Here is a 24,953-nt window from a genome sequence, read left to right as displayed (position 1 = left end):
GGATCATAGACAGAATGCAATTCATCCATTTCTGAATGACCACCAGACAGAAGTCTCCCACGTTTGGGAGCTCCATCCACCCACGTCTAGGTGAAGTCAAAGGGGACCGACAGAGCATCGCAGGCTCTATGCATAACTCCCTTTACCATTTCTGGCAAAGGTTCACATATCCCATAAACACCAGAGTACAAAAGGGCAGTATGAACAATAAATAGCACATATCGGAAGCACACGCGGAACAACAAACGTACATGTGCCTTTACGAGTCAATACGAAGTAAGCAATAATCTTTCATAATTGTATTCAGATTTAAAAGGAAATGAAAGAAAGAGCATTCAAGGATTCCAACAATTACATATAACTCAATTCAAATAAGAAGGTTAGTTAAATTCAATATACAAAGGAATGAAACTGGAATATGCACATATTGAAAGCAAATGAGGAACAATGGGATATACATGTGCCTATATGAGTCAATACGATATAGTATAAATGTTACATAATAGTTTTCAAGAATGCAAATAATTTTAAGGACAAGAGCATACAAGAATTCAAAGTAATAATATAAAGCTCAATTGAATAAAAATCTAAATAATATCAAACCAGAATATGCGAAATCGACCAAAGCTCGATTTCTAACAGAATTCAAGAGGCACATTGAATAAATGATTCAAACTATCAATCATGCTCCAATTTACTCAGAAATATATCTTTGGAAGGATATTTCAATCTACTTTCAGATAAAGCAAGCTTCATATGAATTGAATTGTCCAACAGAGAGTTACAAATAATTTGGTAAACAAGGGTCGGAGAACAAAATCTCTATTTGGCAGAATTCATAAGGTTAGATTTAATAGATAACTGGGTAGGTGTTTGGACTCCAAATTTTTCAATCCATATATCAAAAGAAAGAACTATGAGTCTAGTTTCCAATGAAATTAGTTTTGAACAAATCGGACTTTCCAACAAAGACTTATAAGCAGCTCGGTATCAAAAGGTCAGAATCTCAGAAATTGCACAGATTCGAATCGTTATGTCTAAACAGGAGATATATCAAATGCAAGACTAGAACAATTTAAAGTTTCTCACATTCAAAGCAAATGTAGAGATAAAATTACAGTAAAGAAAGATCATGACACTTGCAATAGAAAAGATAATACTTACAACAAAAAGAATCGAAACATTTGCAATAGAAAGGATCGAAATACTTATATATATATATATATATATATATATATATATATATATATTTATGCATTAAATATAAGAAAAGATTTGTTTAGTAGATACTTATCTCTAACTGTTTGACCGATTTGATATCTAAAGTCAAACTAAATCAACCTTCACTATCAAGATACAAAAAATATTTATGTTATTTATTGATTTTAACTGCTAATGTATATACGCTGTGTTATATCAAGAGCTTTCTCATCATATTTGTCCTCTCACGGATCCTGTCACATGGGCCCCACGGATCTGACCTATAGGCCTTATGCAAGATAGCCACATAGGATGAGAGAAACGTCTTGGGAGAAATTGTTGGCACGTATAGGTGATTCTTCTTCCAATTGAATTAACAGTCGAATCCACGTACGATCCAATTGGTTGTATTCACATGGTTGAATGATTCTTTTCTAATTCAATAGCTTAACGGATATAGTTTTTAGCATCCGTACCTTTATAAGAGGTGGCGTCTCTTATCCGGCGTTCGCTCTGGGTCAAGCCGACGAGAACTCGGTCGCAGTCATGGGCGGCGGAAGTCGTCCCTCCGATCATCTTCCTCCTGGTATACTTCTATCTCACTCCTTTGTCCTTCACCATACCCTCCGTGATCGATTCGTGTTTTTTCTTGATCTCGATCTTGCCGCAGAACTGGCAGACGAGGCCGAGACTTCCTCCACCTCGTCCTCGATCTCTGACTACCATCCGGACGATTCACCACTCTCCGTCTCCTCCGGGATCACGGAATCCATCACCGACACCTCGGAAGAGGAATCCGCCGCTGGGGACAGTCGGCGATGGTGCAAGGCTTACTTCGACGTCCTGCGGTCTTATCGCAACTCCGACGAGCGCGCCGGTGTCCTCCGAGACGCCAAAGATCTTATCTTGAGGCATGTTTGTTTGCCTTTTTTCTCTCGTACTCGGTGAATTATGTGCACTAATTGGTTGGTTGGTTTTGATCTCCGTTAGGCATAAGCCCGGAGACTGGATCGAAGAGGTCGGCGGCACGACGGCCGGCGACTACGAAGTCCCCGACGCCATAACCCTTCTCCTGGTTGGGCCGAGGGGCTCCGGAAAGAGTACCCTCGTCAATAGGATTACAAGGGTCTTTGACGATGATTTTTCGGCGCCCGACAGGGCACAGGTGTCCCGTGAGCACCCTTCTTTTCCCAATTTCTCCATTGTCTCCATATGATTCACGATGCAAAGTGTAGAAGCTCATCGGTAGTTTGCTCACGATTGGAATTCTTGTATGCTTGCAGATAATTTGTCAGCGACTGGAGGGACCTGCTTCCTGCAGGAATACATGATTCCGAGGAAATCAAAGTCGCTTTGCGTTTATGATACTCGTAGTTTATCCACAAACCTACCGCACAACTTTCGATTGCTCCAACGTTGGATGACCCGTGGTGTCAGCCATGGAGAGATGGTGATCAGGTGACATTGTGGTTTTTGAATGCATCTTCTGTATCGATTATACTTGTCATTCTAATTCCTATTATAAAGTTGTCATTTTTTAGAATTAGTTCGGATGTATTCTCTAGGAATGCTCTAAAAGAAGTTCATTGTCTAGGAAGATCCAATTTAGATTCCAAAATCTCAAATGAGCTGTGAAATTGATGATAACCGCCATGAATACAAGTTTTGTTCCTCTTGATTCTGCATTTTGTTCTGTAATCCGTGACTTTGACAAACCTGCAGATGGCTCTTATACTAGTTTTAGGATGTCTTTCTTCCTTGTGACAGGGATTCAGATGATTTTGTAACGAGGAAGAACATAAAGTCTATGAGACGACAAGGCCTATTGAGCCCGTGCAAGAGGAGGATAGTGAACTTTGTCATATTTGTTGTTGATGGATTGTCTGTTTTGAAATCGATGGATGCGAAGGATGACCAGTACAATGAAATTCTTTTTGAAACATTCAATTATCCATTCTTGTCATTTAAAGGTATGGATTTCAGATGTTATTTGTACCTGTAACCTCAATACGAATTTGTAAGAGTTCTAAAGTGTATAATTTTGCAGATAACAAGCCAGCTGTTGTGGTCACCCATGGAGATGAATTGTCATTTAGTGAGCGTGCTATTATCCGTACTCGTTTGGGCGAGCTGTTGGGAATTCCTCCGATTAAACAAATCTTTGACATCCCAGGTGACACAAACTGATATGTACTGTTCCTACACAAATAACGTGTGCACTTGATTTTGTGCAATTAAATGGAAACCATTAATGCAGGCACAAGTGAGTTTGACACTGAGTTGGCCATAGTGGACATGTTGCGTTATTCCATTGAACATGCTGACAGGAACCTTGCTTTTAATCAGAGTTACTTATTTGAGGTTTGGATTCTTTTCTTCTGCAAACAACTAGGTCTTTTTGGGAATTACGTCATTCCATATTGTCTGGATATCTTTTACTATAATGTTTATAGCATAGTACTTTTTGTTCACATTATGATGATTCTCTTCCTTAATTTTCAATAGAACAGCTTTTTATGAAGTTCTCAAGTACCTGTTGTTCATATCCCTAAAGTTTATCAGAACCTATATAATTGTGGTTCCTTTCTGTGCCTGAATTGATGGCTGCTGCTTTTATCTATTAAATTTGGTCATGGAAATGCTTCCAATCATATTCCACTGTATTTGATTTTTTTGGTCGCACGATTCTATTTGTGACAATTGATTCTTGTCGGACGTGAATTTCTCTACTTTGCTATTGTTCTATGTGCGTTCAGTAGACATGTCAATATGGCCACAGATTATTGGCAATTGACATTACACTTCCCCAAGGACTCACATGTAGATAATTTAACTATCAATGCTCAACCAATGATGACTAGTTTCTTTTTTCTTCTCTTTGAACAATAAGATATTCACATTTAAGATGGCATTGTGAGATTAAATTCTAGGGGGTTCATTCTCATCATTTATGCAGATAGTACAGACATTGATGTTCCTATTTGCTCCTTATGAAAGTAGCATGAGCGCAGAATAAGAAGGCAGGACAGAAACATGTTTGCTCAACTCCTCCTACATACTTCTTAAAAATTCCATAAGTGGGTAAATGCAATTTTCTAGTTTGTGGAACTCTGTAATCTTGGGATGGAGTCTGATGCATGCTCCTTAACTTGGAAAGGAGGATGAAGCATGCTTCTGAGAGCAACATGCTGTATTTGAAACTAAATTAGCGGACAGAAATCAAGAATTTTATGAGGCTGTTTGTGAGACACTGGTGACATTAATGCTAAGACAATAGACATATGCTCTTGAAAAAACTCTGACCTATACCGATTGGATATAACAGCATATTTTTTTATGGACAGAAGATTAAAAAAACAAATAAATTATGTGAATGGAATAAGTAGCCAGGAGAAACCTCGATTTCCTGTATATAAGAAGATTCTTAAGAGACTGTATCATATTACTAGCACTTAAAATGGATAATGTTAAGGATTATGGAGATTTTTCAACTTTTTAAATTTGTAGTCCACTACATCAGAATTGAAGTGTTCATACTTCATATTACATCCATTTATTTATTTCATTGTTGGATTACATTATATAAGTCTATATGATAACGCTTATGCATATGGATGAATGACTTTTATCGTTGTTGTTGCTTTTAATATTTTACTGATAATGGATGCAAAACTCTGTTATGGAAGAACTTGAATGACTTCTCTTCTACCGGTTTCTCTGGGACTAGTTTTGACATTCTTATAAATCATCAATCATCACTCGATCTTGTTGAATGTTGTTGTAGGGCCAGAGGATCTTTCACTGGATAATGGAGAGGCTACAGGATTATGATGTGATATTAGAAGTTGTCATCATCTCCTTGTGCATCATCATACTTTGTTTGCGTGGAATTGAAAATCTCATATGATGCCAGCATCCTTGTTGCCAATTCTATGACACATCTTTTGGTATCAAAGTCCCTGTGTACATAAGTTTTTTCCTAGTTTTTATACGCACAATAAAAGGAGAGACTTTTTATATGTGAGATTTTGTCAAATCTCTCAGTTACAAGTCTTATTATCCAAATATGTTAAACGGACATCGTAAAGTCTCTGGAGTCATATTATAGCATCTGATTAATTAGTCATTGAGGAATGTTAAATTCGAAAACTTGTGGATCTTTTTCCATGCGCACAGATACTCTGCTTTCATCTATTTATTTAGTTTAAAAGTTGTCTTGTTTCCTTAAATATATATAATGTGTGTATACCCTTCAAAACCTAGGCTAAACAGAAGGAACCAATCAAGAGCCAACTTCCTCAATCCTGTGTAAACCACCCCACACTTGTATAGTCGCAGTTATTTTTGTGCTGATGGTTGGTACCATTGCCAGTGTCTAAGAAGAGGATTTTGTTGTGTGAAGGAAAAAAAACTCTCCATGATATACTAAGCTAATTTATGTGATTCCAGTGGAAATGATCAGCTTATTAGCGAGTGTACTGATAATATATCAAAATTCCACACAGATTAGATAGCCCAACCTGCAAGAAACCATATTATCTGATTTCTCAGTATGTGCAGAGTTGTTTAGTTAGGCTTTAGATTCATCTGCTGTTCCTTGATCCTGTTTTTGTTTATTGATTTGTGTTTCTTCGGTGTGGCTTGGGCACATCAAATCCATCAAAGAAGAGAAACAACCGACGCACAGGACGTCGATTGAGGCTATGAATCCCTCGATCCATGGGAATTGATTGTCTTATTAAATTCATATTGGATGTTTTTGTTGGTGGATTTTAGATCTCTTCATTTTTGATAAATTGTTATTGATTTATATTATATAATATTTTTGGCGAATTGTTTTGTATATTGACTTTATGGAATTTATTAGAATCAGATTGTTTGAGAAAAATGTTTTTTGTTATAAAAAATGAACCCCATTATTTCAAGATAACCTGTTGGCCACGTATGCCGCTATGTTGTCACCGTTTGATTAGAGCAACATATCATCGGACGGTCCGTATTAAACTGCTCTCTTTTAAACGCCCAAACCCTAAAAATTCTGCAGCTTACCTCTGCGACCATCCAGTCTTCCTCCGGCGTCTCCCGAACGCGGCTACGAGCCCGCCCCCCGCCCCTCCCTTTCTCCTGATCGCGCATCGCAGCCGGCAGCCTTTTTCTTCCTCTCTTTATTTTCAAGGTAGTCACCAATCTCTCACCGATCTCTCTCCAGACGATCGCATTCGTGCGATCCGAGACGAAAAACCCCTCGAATCGGAAATTGCGATCCGGCACGTGGTTTCAAGGGCAACGACCCTGGCAACCATGTCCGGGGAATCACGACCCCCCTCTTCTCGTCCTTCCTCGATCTCGTCGGTTGACGGCCATCTATGGTGTCGCCGGTATGATAAGATGGCTGCTGCGAAGGTTTAGTTAGTAATAGGCTGATGGTGAGATGTATTTCTCCATCCTTATCAGGGGACGAGAATCGCAAGTCCTGTTCACGCTACATGGTCATGAGTCTCGTTCTGTTTAGGTTTCGGCTGATCTGATCAACCCTAGCTAATTTTTGCGGAATTGGATCGTCGATCTGTTAAGTCGGCTGCTGGATTGATTGATCCAGCTGAGCGTCAGCTAATTTCAGCTGAGTCCTGCTGAAAGTGTACAATCATTGGCATGTTCGTGTTGGTTGGCTTTGATTCATAGGTTGGTGGACTGAGATCATCACGAGTTTGCTCGGAGAACTATTTTTCCTGGCACTTGCTGAATCTTGCATGTTTTATGTTTTTTCTTTACTCATATTAACCCTTCCCGATGCACTTCTATATATGCGCACAGGATTGTATATATGCAGACAGATCTGTGCTCATAAATGAATGCTGTGTTTCATGGATGAATCCCACATATGCAGACTACTAGTAAACAATAGAGGCTGGTTACAACATGGACAAACTGGTTAGTGGGCATGGTGTTTGAACTGAAACATATATCCGAGAATTCCTTTTGCTACACCTTAGCCAAATGGTGTTGCAGAGAAGTTGGTGTTAGTGAAGCAATTTTCTAGATGCTCTGGTCGTTTTTCTCATTTGTACCGAAAGAGAACAGACAGCATAGTTGCAGATGGCAAAATATCCGATACAGTAGGCAATTGTGAATGTTTTTCTCACTTGTAATTTGATTTAGTTATTTATCTGCTGAGGTGAATCCTGTCCTTGCTTATTTAATCATATTTTATTCTTTTCTCCTATTTTGTGCCACCAGTGTTCTATCTCCATATTCTGATTAGTGGTTTTGTATTGCAAAAAAGAAATATGGTTGTCTTGGGTGTTGTGTGTTGCACTTTTGTTTATTCTGATATGCAGTAATCAGTTGCTGTTGTCAGGCTGCAGGAGAATGGCAGGAGGATTCAGAGTGCTTCATCTAGTTAGACCATTTTTGGCTTTCTTGCCTGAAGTTCAGAGTGCAGATCGTAAGATTCCATTCAGGGAAAAGGTTATCTACACTGTTATCTCGCTCTTTATATTTCTGGTCTGCAGCCAACTTCCACTTTATGGCATACACTCAACCACGGGAGCGGATCCTTTTTACTGGATGCGTGTTATTCTCGCATCAAATCGTGGAACTGTTATGGAGCTTGGAATTACTCCAATTGTGACTTCAGGATTGGTGATGCAGCTTCTGGTTGGTTCCAAGATCATTGAAGTCGACAACAGTGTACGAGAGGATCGTGCTCTTTTGTAAGTGTTCCTTATGTAAATATTTTCTCTTATTAGAAACTTTTGCAACTTGGATTTGCATAGAATAGTGGTGAAACCTTGTAGATTGTGTTGTGTTACTTTTAGATGAACACTCAAGTACTTTGCTTCAACATTGCATAATAAATATTGAATGTGTAATCACCAAATTTGACATAACTTTCTGTGTTAGACTATCCTATAAGAGGATGCATTGGTTACAGCTGCTTTTATAAGTAAGAAATCCCGTTCTTTTCCAAGATTATTATTAATGCAGTTGAAGATAGCCAAGTGGTGCATAGAAAAATGCTTGCCATAATGAATTTTGTTTTCTTTTCCAGAAATGGTGCACAAAAATTACTCGGCATTCTAATTGCTATTGGAGAGGCAGTTGCATATGTTCTATCTGGGATGTATGGCAGTGTCAGTCAACTAGGAACTGGGAATGCTATTCTTATTATACTTCAGCTTTTCTTCGCAGGCATCATTGTCATCTGTTTGGATGAACTTCTCCAGAAAGGATATGGTCTAGGATCTGGTATTTCTTTGTTCATTGCTACCAATATCTGGTAAGTTCATGAACCTTTTCCCTTGTTACCTTCATTTACTGGTCCTGTTATTTATTTTCTCATTCTGCAGTGAAAATATCATTTGGAAGGCATTTAGCCCAACAACCATCAACAGTGGGCGTGGTGCCGAATTTGAAGGTGCTGTGATCGCCTTATTCCACCTACTGATAACTCGTACAGATAAAGTTCGTGCTCTTCGTGAGGCTTTCTACCGACAAAATCTTCCAAATGTGACCAACTTGCTTGCTACAGTTCTGGTCTTTCTCATAGTTATATATTTCCAAGGGTTTCGTGTTGTGTTGCCTGTGAGGTCAAAGAATGCCCGTGGACAGCAAGGCTCTTACCCTATCAAGTTGTTTTACACCTCTAATATGCCCATAATTTTGCAGTCAGCTCTTGTCTCCAACCTGTACTTCATCTCCCAGGTACACCTTCTCATAATATAGCTGTAGGTTATCTCATTATTCAATCTAACCTGTTCGATGTCAACTAAAGTTGTTGTACAGGAGGTACAGTGGAAATTTCCTTGTAAATCTTCTGGGTAAATGGAAGGAATCCGAGTATTCTGGTCAATCCATCCCTGTGGGGGGTATAGCTTACTACATTACAGCACCATCAAGGTGGTTAAATCTCTCTCTCTCTCCCTCCTAACCCCAAACCACACACCCCCCCCCCCCCCTCACAATCTGATATTGTGCAATATGTTTTTTATCTTTATTTTTGAATCATATCGTATCATGCAGCTTGGCGGATATGGCAGCAAATCCATTCCATGCACTTTTCTATATAGTTTTCATGCTCTCAGCTTGTGCACTTTTCTCCAAAACTTGGATAGAAGTCTCTGGATCATCTGCAAGGGATGTGGCCAAACAGCTTAAGGTAGAATTACAACTTCATGTTTCGATTACATTCATTTACTGCCTGACATCCTTTATGAGCTAGCTGCTGAAGAACCTGAAACCAAGTACATAAATGCTAATTGGACCACTACGTACCAACCAGTATTTTTCAGTTTGTCTAAGTACTAGTATCAAAACATATGGCTCGAGGCCCGTTATAATACTTCTAGTATGGTTTTTTATTGTTTTACACATTGGTAACACACTGTACACTACTTCTATTATGGGTTTTATTATTTTACTCAGTGGTAACACACTGCACGAAGTAGATTTATCATCTGGTTTTGTGATTTCGTACCAGTTCGATGGGCTAACTGGTATCAAATCAATATTTAAATAGCCTAAAACTGCATCAAAGAATTATTGTTCACAACTGCTGTTAAAAAAGTAACGAGGATTGACAGAATGATCTCGGCAAGCGTCAAGTTTCAATGAATTAAATACACAAATATATAGTAGAGCTCATAATAGGTATATACCTTGCAAAAGGTTGTGTGATAACTTCTTAAAATATGGATGGACGGGTCATAGAAGGAGTCATGGTAATGTGACATGGATGGTTGGACCAGAATTTAGACTGAAGAGACCTCAATATGGGCTAGCCTTAGTACTGCTGTTGCCTGCTCATTGTCACATCTCATTGTCATTGACATTGTGGCCAGGTCCATTTCCATGTGGAGTTGTGTCCTAACACACTGTTGCTTCTTCCAATCAGGGATCAATTTGTCCAATCTAGGTTGATTTTCTGATCCGCAGCTAAACTGTTTCAGGGTCTGCTCTGGACAGTCCAGGATGGTACACTTTCTTTTGTTGTTTTAAACAGATACGGAGATGGGTAGTCAATATATTGATTCCCTTGCATGTGGTTGCTCAGTTTTGGTGCAATCTGTCAAATATCATGCTCGTCTTAACTTGGGCTTCTATATTCGTCATTAATTGCACTTGATACTCAATAAATTTCTTCCAACATTATCCCTTGAACAAGTACAATTCTCTGAACATGATGCATTGTGTAGCAGTGTTATCCGTTAGATAACAATACTCCATAAAACTCAATTTTGTTGCTGCCTAAAAGCTCATCCAATCACTCTCATCGTCCTTTTATGTTTTGGAACTTGCCGCTTTTTCCAAATTGACTTTCCTTTTTCTATTTAACTTGGGGATATGAACCAACCAGACCATGCTTTTGATTTTTGTCCTTTCTCACTGCCAAAAGATAGCTACATCAGGTTTCTTTGGTTTTTGCTCCTGTTCTATGTATAGCTTTAATTACTTGAGCAGCTGTCTCTAGAATACTGATATTCAATCTCATTGGTGAAACTTGATCTCTAATCACTCAATATCTAAGCAATAAATGGATGCTACTGCCATTATAGCCATCTAAGCAACTGTACATAGATGAGAATTCAGAATTGGAAGCGGTATAAAATTTTGAAGTCTAATGTCATGTCTCTGGAGTTCTAACTTGGTTCCTGACCTTGGTTTTTCACAGGAACAACAAATGGTAATGCCCGGCCATCGAGAATCAAATTTGCAGAAGGAACTGAACAGGTACATCCCAACTGCAGCAGCTTTTGGTGGCATGTGCATTGGTGCATTGACTGTTCTAGCAGATTTTATGGGCGCAATTGGTTCTGGAACCGGAATCCTGCTTGCTGTTACGATCATATATCAATACTTTGAGACCTTTGAGAAGGAGAGAGCCAGCGAGCTTGGGTTCTTTGGCCTCTGATCTGAAAGGTTTTATACTCTATGCTTCGTGGCCCTTACAGCTTTCAGCACAGTTTTCTTCAGTTAGTTAATCTTAGTCACAAGTCTAGTGCTACGTAACGGAAGTGTAAGCTGTTTGCAAATCTTCCTTCGGCCAATCAAAGAGCATTCTAGTCCGTAAATGTAACACTAGTGATGGATAGACCATCTACTACTTGAATAATATTATTGCCAGCTTACTTCGCTTCAATCACCTTCGTTTCTTGTATGTTGGATGTCAATTTATGCTTTAACCTGTTTCTTGTATGTTGATAAATTTGTCCACAAATTTATCAATGTGGCTTGTGTCTGTTGTTTGCGCATATGTTTTTACATCAGTTCGATGTGGTATTATCACCTTGTCGATCCTAATCCCATATATTGTTTGCTTTTGGATTTCACTTCAAATCACTTGCCCAGGTTTCCTGGTTCTCTTTTATGTCACAGGAATTGTATTCATGATCGGTACGGAGCATGGGATGATCAGCATTTTTTATTGTTTTGTGACGGTTGGGATGTGTTTTATCTTATTCCGCAGGAATTGTATTCATGATTTGTACGTGGCGTGGGAGGTCTTCTCTCATGGTCTTAATTTTATGGTGATCAATCTTAACCACATATTAAATCCGAATGCCTTCGACCGCTATGCTAGTAGTTATTGGATTAATGTCGATGGAAAAATTTATTCAAGTATTTACGAATATGCCAATCTTAAGATCTGAGAATTGCGCATCGATCGGACGGTCCACGACGAACTGTACTTTCTTTAACAACCGAACCCCATCTCGATAACACGACACCCTTCTCCTCTGCTCGGGTGACACTTCTCCAGCGACGAGCAGTCTTCTTCTGATCGCACCGCGTTGCAGACAGTCTCTCTCACTCTTGCCTTCTCCGGTAAGCCCCGATCTTAACTTACCTGACAATTGCAACGTGGTTTTCCTTTTTTCTTCACCACGTCTTCCCCGCACCTCCTTCTATCACCGCTGTCGCCTCCTCCCCTATCAACCTCCTTCTTGCATCTCTAGATTCGAGATGGAAAGATCGATCGGGCGACGGCCGGTGTAGATGCCATGGAGGAGGTGGCGGCGGCAGTAGTGGAGGGTGAGAACATGAGGGCTAGCAGACGTTGTGGTGGTGGAAGGGGAAGGGCCCGGCGATAGGAGCTGACGGTGAAGGGAGGAAGAGGGAGCGATGGGTTCTGGTGGCCGACGACGTGGTTGTTGTGGGAGGGGAGCGGAGGAGATGAGCAGACGAGGAAGGAAAAAAAGAAAAAAAGAAAAGAAGGTGAATAAGAAAAGGGAAAAAATATATTAGTATTTTTACCCGGAGCAGGCCACGTCAGTCCACCCACAACAGCTTTCTGTTAAAACTTTATAAAACGCGAGGGAAACGGGGTTTGCTCCGTTTACTACACGTTCTCCATTAGTTTGCCATGAATCCTTCTGGAACTTCCAGAAATGACTAAGCCATCTTAAAGTTGAATGTGTTGAACCGCTGAAATAATATAATTAATTGATGTGAGTACATGAATTAACTAGTGACAAATTTCAGAAAGATGTCAAACTAGACGCAGGCATGTGATAGCCTTAGTATTTAGTTACTTAATATGGTTCTCATAATAAATGCTTCAAATGATGAGGAAGATGCAAAATAGGAAGTAACTAGAGAAGGGTTCGAGGTAATAGTAGATGGGTAAAAAGCTTCAGTTGTGAGTCATTCGGTAAATATCATAATGAAATGTATACATGGAAATATAAACATGTGCATGCATAAATATGTGTTTAATACATATTTATGTTGATATAATTATGAATTTGATTTTGTACCTTTTTCATTGGGACTTTCCTGTGTAAAGTATAATTGCTGTTAATCACTTTGGTTAACAAAACAATGAAAACCAATTTAGCAGTTTGAATGTTATACCAACAGGTTGATGGCTGTGCCCTCAAATCAATGTAGCATTATGACTTGTTGTCTTCTTATTGTTAGGTTGGTTGTTTTATATTGTCACCAAATCAGGTTGGCTTAATCTCACTCTGCCTCATTTCACTTGCATACAAGAATGCACAGAGGTGCAGATACTCGGAATGTACAGGAAATCTGCATGTATGTTTATACATATTTACATCTGAAGATATGTTATATATAATTGAAATGCAAACATTTAATTGATATAGGTCTTGAGAATTGAAATTTCAATCCTCTAATGTTATAGATGGCATATGACTTTATTTTTTCTAAATGAGATATGCTAGCTGACTTCAGGTTCTATATTATTGATATTTGGTCATGTATACTGTGGCTGCAATTCTTTCTGAAGGATATTAACTCGCACTGTTTTATCTTTTGACATAATAGTAGTAATTTATATACCCTTGCATAGACATACATAAATGGTGTACAATTACTTTAGTGCCTATATTAATAAATAGCTTGTAATTAACATTGGCCTTCAATAGATCACTTGAACAAGCTTTTACTTTTGAAAGTTAAATGTTGCTTCCTATTGGTTGTGTAGGTCCCTTGTCATGGAGTGCTTAAAGACAAACTTTATAAGGTGAAGTATCTTTTACTGAAATAACTAGCTTATAGAAGTCATATTTTTTTCTATCTTCTTTTAGGCAAGTAATTAAAGTCAGTGTTTGAACACTCTATTCTTTCATTAAAAATGTAAAAATGGACAGCATGCATCTACTTTATATTGCTTCATAATAGTAAACTAAATCAGTCTAAATCGATTCAGTAATATTTGACATAGTTTACTTTATTAATTTTGGTTTTTAAAATGGTTATCAATTTTATTGAATCATTCTACTGATTCCATTTTTATTGGCTTGGTGTGTGTATTTGTTGCACTGAAGAAAGTTGGAGCTGGTGCAAAATCACACAGTTCTATGTAATCCATCAGATAGATTATGGACAGTCCCAAGAAGACTGGCATATTCACGTCAGCGTTCTGCTTGTTATCGAGAATGTCATGCATATTTTAGTAAGATATACCCTGCAAAATCATGCTTTTATGGACGTAAATCTTCAAGGGCCTTTTCCATAAGCTTGGGTGAGGAGCCTTCCTCGTTATCAGAGGTGGAAAACATAAGTGATATTGATGACACTGTGCCAACTGATTCTTCTGAGGAGGTCTTGCCACAAAAGTTGAAGTCTGATGAGGTATTTAATCTGTATATCATCTTTCCTTTTAATGAGAATAAATGTCTAACTGATGTTTTCTACTCTTCTCGTTAGCTACATTATCTTCCCTCTTTCAGGCAACTAAATGCAAGGCTAGTCTCCATGCTGGTCAAGGTTCAAGACTGTATCTAATTTAAAACCCTAATGGATGATTCCTTTAATAATGAATACTAACATGACCAGGAAACAAATCAAACACAATCTTAATTCTTACATACTGGACTCATACATAAGTGGATAGTTGGTTCTCTGAGGCATGTTTACTTTATAATAATTAGGTAGTCCTATGTATAAGCTATTTTCAAATCCATATGTCAATGATCTCAACTTTTTATAATAATATAAAGGATAAAATATGTGCCTCCTTTATGCCTTGACTCTAAAGCTTAACCATTATCTTTCCATGAATTTTGGCACAATTTTCACATATAAATCACTTATTTGTTACTTATTTAATAAGTTGAACATAATTTTTCAATTTTTCTGGGTTTTTAATTAAATATTTTTTTTGCCCCATGTTATGGACTCTTTAGTGCAGTTTAAAAGAAGAAAAAGAAAAGCAGTAGAACTTACCTAACAGAGGGGAAGGAGCTCTTCGAGTCTTTAATGCTGGTCTTCCCTTACCTCAATCAGCCCTCCTGTTTCCGTCACAGTTCACTTTTGACTTAGTATTTCAGCAGTTGTTCCATAATTGGTGAATGGAAGAGTACCCTGCATAATGTATTATCAACTAATATCCAATTTTAAGCATTAACAATTCACTAGGTTTGTAATTGATTATATTATGTCTAATTTATTGAACATCTTATCCACTTGCAAATTGCAATCTCTTCATCTCAAGTAGCAACTGCTATTTACCTGATTGCAGTGATGATGTTATTCTTTTTTAACCAACAAGTATACATACTATAAAAATTGTACCACCACCCATTACTATTTTGTTATCTACCCTCATTATATGTATGTAATTGTAACTTCTCTGCTATTAGCTTGCTTCATAAAATATATGAATTTTTATGCAGATGGCATATTTTAAGTGGTTATGACAAATTATGCTATTGACTGACAGTTGAAGGCACTGCTGGTTGACACTGAAAGAAAAAAGCTTTTGAAGAAACTCAGCGAAGCTAATCAATACAACAGATTTCTCAAAAGACAGGTCTTAACGAATTATTTGTTCTGTTCTTGTTGTATAACACAGCATCAATATAAAGCCTTAGAATCCAAGATTCAAAATTCAAGCATAAAATTTGATGCATATATCAACTTTATCCTAATAGCCCATTATTCCAGTTTAATGCCAAAGTATCTATTTAATGAGAAATCTTCAATTTTGATGGTTAATTTATATCTGAACTATGGATACCGTTAATAATATTGAATGTGGCTCTACAGATTTGCAATTGTTGAAAGGGGATTTTTGATGTTTTTTAGTTGGTTCTTCATTATACGGTTCACATTTGTTGAAAAGGACTTTCAAAGGCTTTATTATTGGTTTTTGGATGATGCTCATTGGAGCACAGCTGTATTGCTCTTGGTTAGTTAAGTACCTTCTTTTGGTTACAGTTTGTTTAGATATAAAGCATGTCAGCAGCTAGTATATCTTGGACTACTGTGGGGACGAGTGGGATGACAAAGTGATCTTGATGGCACTTAGTTTGAATATTTATGTTGCCATGGACACTTTACTGAGCATAATTATAAGAAAAGATCCATGTAGCTTGTCTCTAAACGGTTAGGATTTATGGTTTGATATTGATGATGATGGTTCTCAAAATTTGATATTTCTCTGACTGCCAATATAATTATAATGGATTGGTTTAAATTGTTGAAACAGTATAATATGTATTTACTGATATTATCTTTTCTATGTTTTCATGATTTCAGTAATAGTCATGGAGACCTTGGGTATGTTTCAATCACTTATGACCCTTTTGTGTGTGATGCTGCAGTTGCTTATGGAAGAGGATGCAATAGCCAAGTTCAAAAATGAACTTGCTGTCTTGGAGCTTGAACTTCAGGCTAGTACATATGTTGCTTTCCAATATTTATATATGTATATATATATATATATGTGTGTATATATATATATATATATGTATATATATGTGTATATATGTGTATATATATATATATACATATATATATATATATATATATATATATATACACACACACATATATATATAACACATAGGACTCAACTAACTTGATACAGAGCCCTATCATAAATCATAAATTATATAAACAGTGCGATTTTCAATTGTAAACCCTTTGCTTACAGTCTTACACTGGAGCTGAAAGTATTGGTTTTCCTAGTACATAAAATAAAACATAGAGTTTTCAAATTCAATGAAGTTTGTAGTCCAAATTAGCCAGTAAATTGCTGAGTTAAATGATACCAAAATGAGCATCAGATGAATTCAGCAAATGTCAGGTAAAAGATTGAGTCAACTTGGAACCTGATGAGTGCAATTGTTGGTTTCAAGTATAACTCAAGTGTTTCATCACAATTTTGTATTAACCTCATATAACCATATCATTATCTATCTATATAATAAAGAGCACTTTCTCGTGCAGAATGTCTTGATGATTATGATTTACACTTGCTTTATCAGACTTTGGTTAGCTTAGCAGAAGAGATAGCTAATAGTGGGGTTCAGCCTGATTCGAGGAAGATAAATGGGAGATACATTCAATCCCATCTCCTTGCCAGATTAGAAGGTAACCTCATCCATATGCGCATGGACATTTATTCTTAATACTAGTTCATTAGTATTTTAAATTTCATAGTCCTGAATCATAATGGAAAATTTCTCAACTGTTCATCTGACCATGAAATACCATCTATCTAATTCTCCTTAGCTGGTTCCACTTATAAAACCCAATATCATCTCCTATATTCAGGTAAAATAACAAGTCTATAGATCTCCTTAAATGTAAGGAAGAATTTGAATTCTGAGAATATAAAAAACAACAAACTCTTCTCTATCAATTTCAAATGAGTTTTACCCACTATTATTTTCTAGAGGCGCTTGGGTCACTGTAAAACATTTAAGCCCCTTTTTTTGAAGAAATAATAAGCAATAAAAAAGCTCAATGTTAAGGGACCCAGTTAAATATGTGATCAACCCATATCTATGTTCGCACAGAGCTGGTCGGTATGGGTTCTTTTTATTGCTTCTCTTTCTCATCATTTTGTGTACATTTTAACCATAACTTTTCTTTTGCACGAATAGCGATCCACGGAAAAGTTAAGGAGCAGATAAAGGATGTGGACACTTTGAAGTTTGAGGTTTCTTTATTCTGGGTTGGGATGGCTGAGGTAGATTCTTAAACAACAATATCCCATCATCCTATAATGATTTGGATTATGTGGCATATTCTTTAATTTACCATGTGCCTTTATGTTTCTATGCTAAAAAATATAGTTCATTATTTGAGTATTTAAAGAGTCATTGGCATTTGATTTTAATATTGCTTTCCTTAAAAATACTAAGATATGTAATGAGCAAGCATTTAGCACTCATGAAAGCAAATCAAAAGATTACTTTTTGTGAACATTCTTTTTCACAGCTGTAAAGGTTCTTTAGATTCTCTCAATTATGATGTCATAATTTCACATATCTATTTATATTGTCTTATAGTGGTTACACATTTATTAATGATATATTGTTAAAAATGCTATATTAATCAAGACATGACTGAAAAAAGAAAATGCAAAACTCAAAAATCTCAACCTGATTCATATTGAGGGCGAAAACTATATGCTGCATACTTCAGTTCGTTAATCCATTTGAATTGATCTATTTCTCTATTTACCCAGTTAATATAGAGGATGATTCCTTTCACTTGATTTCTTCAAATCAGAGTGTCCATGTTATGGGTTCCTTTGATGGTTGGACTCAAGGAGAGGAGATGTCACCAGAGTATACTGGTGACTATGCCAGATTTTCAGCTACCCTCAAACTTAGACCTGGGAGGTATACAATCTTTGGTCTTCCATTTTCTGTAAGCCAATGTGTGTGGCATGCTAACAATCTTTATTTTGGATTTAAGGTATGAGATCAAGTTCTTGGTGGATGGGGAGTGGAAACTATCTCCTGACTTCCCCACCATTGGTGAGGGAATCATGCAAAATAATTTGCTAGTTGTGGAGCAGAATAACTGAACATTGCATAATAGCCAAAATTCGTAAAGTCCTCACTTTTTGTTTAATGAAGAGCTATTCTACTAGGTGCCAACGATAGCTTGTCATCCTACTCAACAGTATTTGTATTGTCTTGATATTTCAGATATGGAGCAACCTCAAAGTGATATATTGTTAAATTTTCTAGCTCTGTTGTCTGTTTGCAATTTATCAGTGCCTGTTTGCAGTTCCCAAAGGGTTTCTTGGTTTGATTATATCATCAATCCTGATTGTTAATAGCTTTTTTTTGTCCTGTAATCCTCAATCTTGTGGCAAATGCTGGATTGAATAAATTTTTGATATCTCCTTGGCAGTATATTTCTTGTCTTTCCTATAATCCTCATCCAGCTTCAAACAATTACTCAAGAGCCAGGTAAATGCTGAAGTGCAGGATGCCATCGGTTAGTTTGGAATGGGAACAGGACAGTGTTGAGATTTTGGTAAGATCAACAATAAAATTGGTCAGGCTTATTTCCAGAAATTCTAAATTATTTGCAAATCACCATCTTGGGTGATTTGATGATCATCTGATGTTGGCGTAACTACTCTTTTTGTGATTATCTGATAAATTCCTCTAGGAAAGGGAATATAGGGTGATCCACCTAAAATTGTTTTTTGAGATACACCTCATAAAGTTTAGGTTCAAGAATATAAAAGATATTATAAGGAACTCTGCGTAATGAAATTATTGACTTCAGGAATGATGACTTCAGAATAATGGAGTAACTTGTCTTTGTTAATGCCAAAACATATAGGTACAGGAAATTCAGCATGAAGGTCATCAAAGCTGTCAGTAGCCCATGCTTCGAAGGCTCTTTCTTTTCATTTTTTTCCCCTTCAAGTGTTTGTTTATAGCAAGTCTTAAAGACACTGACACTGTATTTATTCTTAACAATTCTGATGAACAGGTAGCTTTCATGGTTCGAATAGGCGCACATGATCGATCCACAGTCTCAAGTGGTAACGGTGTTATGCATTTAAAACTGCACTTCTTCAATGGCTCGAACAGGTTCTTTAGATTCCCCATACACGTAGTTCAGTTTTATCTTGTGCCCGTATGATATGTATAACTACAATTATTATAATGCAGAGTATTAATTTTAATAACTAAATATAGAGCACAGTTATCGATATTTCTTGTTGAAATGAATTGATTTGGTCGTGTACATTTACTAAATGTGTGATGATACTTATCCTAAACCTGACCCTAGCACTTGTGTGCCAAATGTAGCACAACGCTAGGCTCCACTTGCTATTATCCATTACCCATCTGTTGGTGCAATCATATTATTTTACCGAGTCAGCTTAAATAGAATCAAATTATATATAGGAGAAATCTGTGCCATAGAGATGATTAGGCTTCTTCATTCTCCAACCCAACTACTTGTTTCATAGATTAGTAATACTGCCACATCTAGCTTTGAATCTCAGCAGCTGCATTTATTGGAAAAGTTTGGAAATGCTATTGTGGTTTATGATGATCTAAGGTATGCATGAGTAGTGGAGCCTGAAATGGGGATCTTTGTAAGTTACAATGTACATGTCTAACAAGAACATATCTTGTTCTATTTTAAAGCCCTAACAAATTTGATTCCGAGACTTCCTTTTTCATGTTAATAAATAATAAATGAGCAGTCATACCAAAATTAACAGTAAACGCCAATGCTAAAGCATCCAGATGATACTCCCTGTCATGTTACAATGTTATAGCATAAAGCATATGCTATTAGTGTATTGGGCATTCAGATTAAAATTAAGTTGCTAATTTTTATACAGTTAGTTTTTCTTCTGCATTGTGATGGTTGACACAATAAGTTTGCTGAATTCAGTTGTCTTTTCAATTGCTAGTTACTTTGGCAATCGAGATTAACACACCGAGTGGAGATCGTCACCAACGACTAGGGAAATCACACCGTCCCCTCCTATTGTTTCCTTCACTAACATGGAGCATTTTATTGGAGAACTGTGAGTGTTAAAGCTTTACATATCAGTGTTTTTCTTGTTATACTATCAATAAATATACACGTATTAAACAGATCAGGATGTATAAAAAAGGTATTTGTGTATTTAAAATTTGGTAAAAAACTGAAAGGGGCTGTAGAGAAAGGACATATATTTAAAATCATATATTGTAACATGATGTTTTCGGTCATGAACATACAACAGACATTGTAGAAATACTAATAGGATCTTATTTAATAAAAACAATAACAATAATATCCTTCGATAGTTCTTTTGCATGTGGGCCTTCGTGACTAGTTTGTCACTAAAGGATTCTCACATTTTTTTCATATGACCTTCAATGGTTCTTTCTCATGAAATGAGGTTTTCCCACTTGTATGATGCCATATCATATTGAGCAACCATGAGACAAGGATGTTGCAAATGAACATTAAAAATTGAAAGTAATAGAAGTAGAGAAAAAGATTGAATTATATATAGATTTATGTTCTTGTTTATCAAATAATTGATTGAATATTAACTTAAAAATAATAGTAATTTATTTATTTATAACTTGAATATGTTGTCATTTATTATTAAAGGTAAATTCAGAAAGATTCTCTTATCATATGTAAACGTATGACGAGAGAATCTTTAGAATGATAACATTTCCAAGTTATATGTAAATTATTTACTATTAATTTTTACAGTTAATATCTAAACAAATTGTTTGTAAAGCAAGAATATAAATGTATATATATTTCATTCTTTCTCTTTACTCATTACTTTCAATTCTCAATATTCACTTCCATCATCATTCTCCCATGGCTGTTGTTCAATATGATATGCATCATACAAGTGGGAAGTTCCTTGCGTTCTGTGTCATGAGAAAGAAGATGCACTCTATTTGAGTTCCAAACAGAGAAGTTTACACTTTAGAAGTGCTAACCATTGACTGGAGACATGCAACAAAAAAAAAATTTTAAATCCTTCAATGATGAACTAGCCATGACGGCCCACATGTGAAGGGACCATCGAAGGGTATTATTATTGTTGTTTTGTTTTTACTGAATAAGGCCCTATTAGGATGTTATAATGTCTGTTATATGTTCATGACTGAAAGCATCATTTCATAAAATGATTTTAAATGCATATGTCCTCTCTGTATCGTCCTCCTCCCGTGGTTGTTGCTTGACATGATATTCCTCATGCAAGTGGGAAATGTGGGAACTCCTTTAGTGATAAACCAGTCATGAAGTGCACATGCAAGGGGACCACTGAAGGTTGTTTGTTGGTTAATTTTATTACTATTTGTGATTATCTATTTATTGAGAATAGCACTAACTACTAAGTAAAAAAGATTTATCGGAGGCCTGAGATTAGTGACACAAAACTGCATCAGAAAGTTTCCATGATATTTGTGTTAGGTATTATGATCCCTCATCTTTTTATAAATGAATCAGATCTCTTGTGGCCGTTACTACAAGAGGCAAAGTTTCCAAGATGTGAGAATGTAACATTTTCTACATTCTCACATCTTTGGCAAGATGACTAATGGTGACTTAAGTACCAAGATGAATGATCAAGAAAGCCAACTTATAGCGAAATTTGTTTATTGGTTTGATTATCCTTGGTTAATATGGTGAAATTGAGGAGGCATTACCATGATTTTTAGGAATAGGGTTAATTTTTTGAAGGCATAGTAAAAAAAACAAAAAGGTTAGCATGGTACTTTTTAGTGGGTTCTGGCTCTGTTTTTGGTGTACAATACTATAATTGACATAACAATCCTGTTGATTGAGTGTTAGCTAGAATCTCATTAGGACAGGATCCAAATTGCTATCACTTTTATCAACTATATAAAAGTGTCACGAATGCTATCAAACTAAATATACACTTAGCTGGACTTGGCTTATGAGTTACAAATATTCAGTGGCAGCCAAAGAAAATAGAAACAAGATGTAAACTAGTTTGGTGTCCTCTTAGTGAGCCAAGTAAGCTAATATGCATCAGTTATGGGCCAATATATCCTGATATCGATTCCTATTGATGAGGATTAGAAACTTTAGTTATCTCTAGTATGTGAATTTAGATTTATATATCTGACTCAACATATCAGTTTCTAATTAAATTATGCTCATAATACATTGATACATCGTACCAACAGTATATTTCTTATGTACCATGATTTGGTATCTTCTATAGAAGCCTCGTGTGCATTCATTATTTATCTCAACCTTTATATCTTGCATTGCAAAATATATATAGAAAATTTTCAGTGGTTTTCTTTACTAATGTGACCAATAAATTTTCTTTGGGTTGTTACTTTTTTTATGTTGTTTGCTAGTCTTGTCTCATGATGCTACCTCAATGAAATGCTATAAGAATGTGCACCTCTGTTACATAGTTAGATATATCCATATGTATGTATTTCTTCTTTTCTTTTGCTATCATGTTAATGTGTGTCTGTACTTATTTGCAGTCTGTATATATCTTTTCTTTGCTTGTGACAACATATGTCCTTGTGATATATTTTTCTTTTTCTGTCAGGCGATCTCCTTTGCTTTTCTAATGTATGTAGAGGAATTATTGCTAAGCTAGTATTCATGATGATTTATGAGGCAAATTATTTTATGTAACATTATCTAAGATTCTAAATTGCCATGCATTGACAGAAAATGATAAACCAGGAAAAAAGATGCTTTGTATCAAGAACGTTAATCTTGTCATGAAATAATGCAAACGTTGAAGGTTTCCTTTAAAATATTAATCAGGAACTAAAGAAGAGAGAACAAGAAGGACAACTTAGAGGGGAAGGATTTCTCTCAGAGGTTAATGCCCAATTTCATCAGGCAAGTATTTCTGGTGAATTTTCTGATCTCTGTGTTGATCCGTTTATTGATGTTATTCTTTAGTTACAGGTACACATCAGTATGTTTTAGTTGTTGAATTTTTATCTAAATAAATCCAACATTTATGCTTTTACTTATTCAGTAAAATGAAATTGAAGATTAGAAAATTTCCTTGCTGTCACACATTATTGGCATGGGCCTGCCACATCATGTACCTGCTATGCCATATCCTGCTCATGGGGACTTAATGAATCATTGCTCATGGCTGTTACCTTCCATTCAACTTTTGACAATATTAGTATGGGAATAATTCCAACACATGCACATGGGTAGTGCTGGCCAAAGGGGAGGGAAGGTACAAAGGGGAACCCATTTCGAGTTACTGCACTCTAGCATCAATTGACATGAACATGAGTTCCTGTAAGAGAACTAGAAACCCATTCCAGTCCAAAGCACTGACCATCTCTGCAACTCTGCCTCAGTCTAATTTCACAGAAAGCATTAAACCCCCTCCCAAAAAAATGCCTTCAAGCTACTGTGTGTGTCAACAAGGGTGCTTATACTTTCTAGAACTAATGAAGGTTGTTGCAATATACATTTATAGAAGTCTAACCAGTGAACCAACTTCGGCAATTATTATATATGTCAAGAAGGCTTTCCACATACGAAGTTGTTGTTGTGGTGGTTGTCATTGTAGCCCGAGACCAGCATCAAGCATCCCCACGAAGTGGATGGTTGTGCAGGTCTCTTGGTGAATTAAGCAAGGGGCCACATGAAACAAGAAAAAGAGAAAACAGTATGTTGGATGCCGAAGTTCCTATGACTTTTTAAAATAGCACGAGCCATTTGCTATATTAATGATATAGAGTCTGCAAAGTTTCATCATACAGGTTCACATCTCGAATAGACCCATTGTTATGACTTCAATCCTGATCACATACACAGCAAACAATTAATTTTTTTATACTCATCTAAGTGTGATTCTGAAATCATCTGCAAAGAATTGTAATTGCCAATAACCGATCTGGCCCCTATTTGTGATGTGACTGTCTGAAGATTGATGCTTAGGCTAACCCCCTGCTTGAATATAACATCTGATGAATATTTTCAGTCACGATCTATATTTTCTTGAGATATTTGTCCATGTCCTGGATAACGTGATGCTCGTCTTTTCTATTTCTGGCAGTTATTATCATGGTCATCGGTGCATGCAATGTTGGCATGTTACGTATCATTCTTGCTGCATCATGGACTAGGACTTCTGATTCCGCACAAGGTGATGAAATACAGATAGAAATATTCGTTTTTGTTTCTAGTGCCTTTGTTTCTTTTCTTTCCAGAGGAATATTTGGGCATCAATAATAGGTCATTCTCCAGTTATGAGCACTATGTTCATGCCGTCACACTTAATTCTCATACTCACTACTGGAGCAATATATGACCTGTTTGTGGTCGTTAATCTTTCTGTTGGCTCCAATGGGCAGCAGCATATGTCGTGGACACAGGTATCTGTATATAGCCTTCTTCTTGAGAACTTGATGGATTGTTGGACGACATGAATAGCAAGAGTGTTTTTTAGCTGCTCATTTGTGTTTATGAATGGGAGGTGGTCTTATTTGCTGTTCATCAAAAATTTATGAACAATCAGCAGC

The 24,953-nt window shown here is 36.5% G+C and overlaps 3 protein-coding genes across 6 annotated transcripts; all 3 read left to right on the top strand.

The window, feature by feature from the left end:
* The first annotated feature begins 1,628 nt into the window (after positions 1-1,628).
* LOC103991312 (uncharacterized) lies at positions 1,629-5,367 on the top strand. Its single transcript, XM_009410720.3, has 8 exons — positions 1,629-1,786; positions 1,871-2,111; positions 2,191-2,372; positions 2,484-2,658; positions 2,968-3,170; positions 3,248-3,373; positions 3,458-3,561; positions 4,985-5,367. Exons 1-8 carry the CDS (start codon positions 1,747-1,749, stop codon positions 5,105-5,107), a joined length of 1,194 nt encoding a protein of 397 aa, XP_009408995.2. The 5' UTR covers positions 1,629-1,746; the 3' UTR covers positions 5,108-5,367.
* A 762-nt stretch (positions 5,368-6,129) lies between these two features.
* LOC135643073 (uncharacterized) lies at positions 6,130-11,338 on the top strand. 2 transcript variants are annotated; one of them, XM_065159626.1, is made up of 7 exons: positions 6,130-6,376; positions 7,559-7,913; positions 8,252-8,479; positions 8,550-8,904; positions 8,975-9,099; positions 9,223-9,358; positions 10,871-11,338. In XM_065159626.1, the coding sequence occupies exons 1-7, from the start codon at positions 6,145-6,147 to the stop codon at positions 11,108-11,110; spliced, it is 1,671 nt and encodes a 556-aa protein (XP_065015698.1). In that variant the 5' UTR covers positions 6,130-6,144; the 3' UTR covers positions 11,111-11,338. The 2 variants fall into 2 exon arrangements, with proteins under 2 accessions (XP_065015698.1, XP_065015699.1); XM_065159627.1 differs by having other exon boundaries at positions 6,339-6,376; positions 7,566-7,913.
* Positions 11,339-11,914: 576 nt separating this feature from the next.
* On the top strand, positions 11,915-24,879 carry LOC135643478 (protein PTST, chloroplastic-like). 3 transcript variants are annotated; one of them, XR_010498265.1, is made up of 12 exons: positions 11,916-12,024; positions 13,649-13,687; positions 13,992-14,298; positions 15,389-15,478; positions 16,272-16,340; positions 16,938-17,043; positions 17,559-17,644; positions 18,190-18,302; positions 19,417-19,517; positions 20,357-20,473; positions 23,224-23,301; positions 24,488-24,879. XR_010498265.1 is itself a non-coding variant. In XM_065160485.1 (9 exons), exons 2-9 carry the CDS (start codon positions 13,659-13,661, stop codon positions 18,488-18,490), a joined length of 912 nt encoding a protein of 303 aa, XP_065016557.1. In that variant the 5' UTR covers positions 11,915-12,024; positions 13,649-13,658; the 3' UTR covers positions 18,491-18,655. The 3 variants fall into 3 exon arrangements, 2 of the variants coding, with proteins under 2 accessions (XP_065016557.1, XP_065016558.1); XM_065160485.1 differs by lacking the exons at positions 19,417-19,517; positions 20,357-20,473; positions 23,224-23,301; positions 24,488-24,879 and adding an exon at positions 18,379-18,655 and having other exon boundaries at positions 11,915-12,024; XM_065160486.1 differs by lacking the exons at positions 19,417-19,517; positions 20,357-20,473; positions 23,224-23,301; positions 24,488-24,879 and having other exon boundaries at positions 18,146-18,283.
* Positions 24,880-24,953: the final 74 nt, after the last annotated feature.

Source organism: Musa acuminata, chromosome BXJ3-7 (assembly GCF_036884655.1).
Source record: "Musa acuminata AAA Group cultivar baxijiao chromosome BXJ3-7, Cavendish_Baxijiao_AAA, whole genome shotgun sequence".
NCBI classification, from domain to species: domain Eukaryota; kingdom Viridiplantae; phylum Streptophyta; class Magnoliopsida; order Zingiberales; family Musaceae; genus Musa; species Musa acuminata.
The sequence above is the reverse complement of the archived record's forward strand: the minus strand, read 5'-3'. Positions and strand labels throughout refer to the sequence as shown.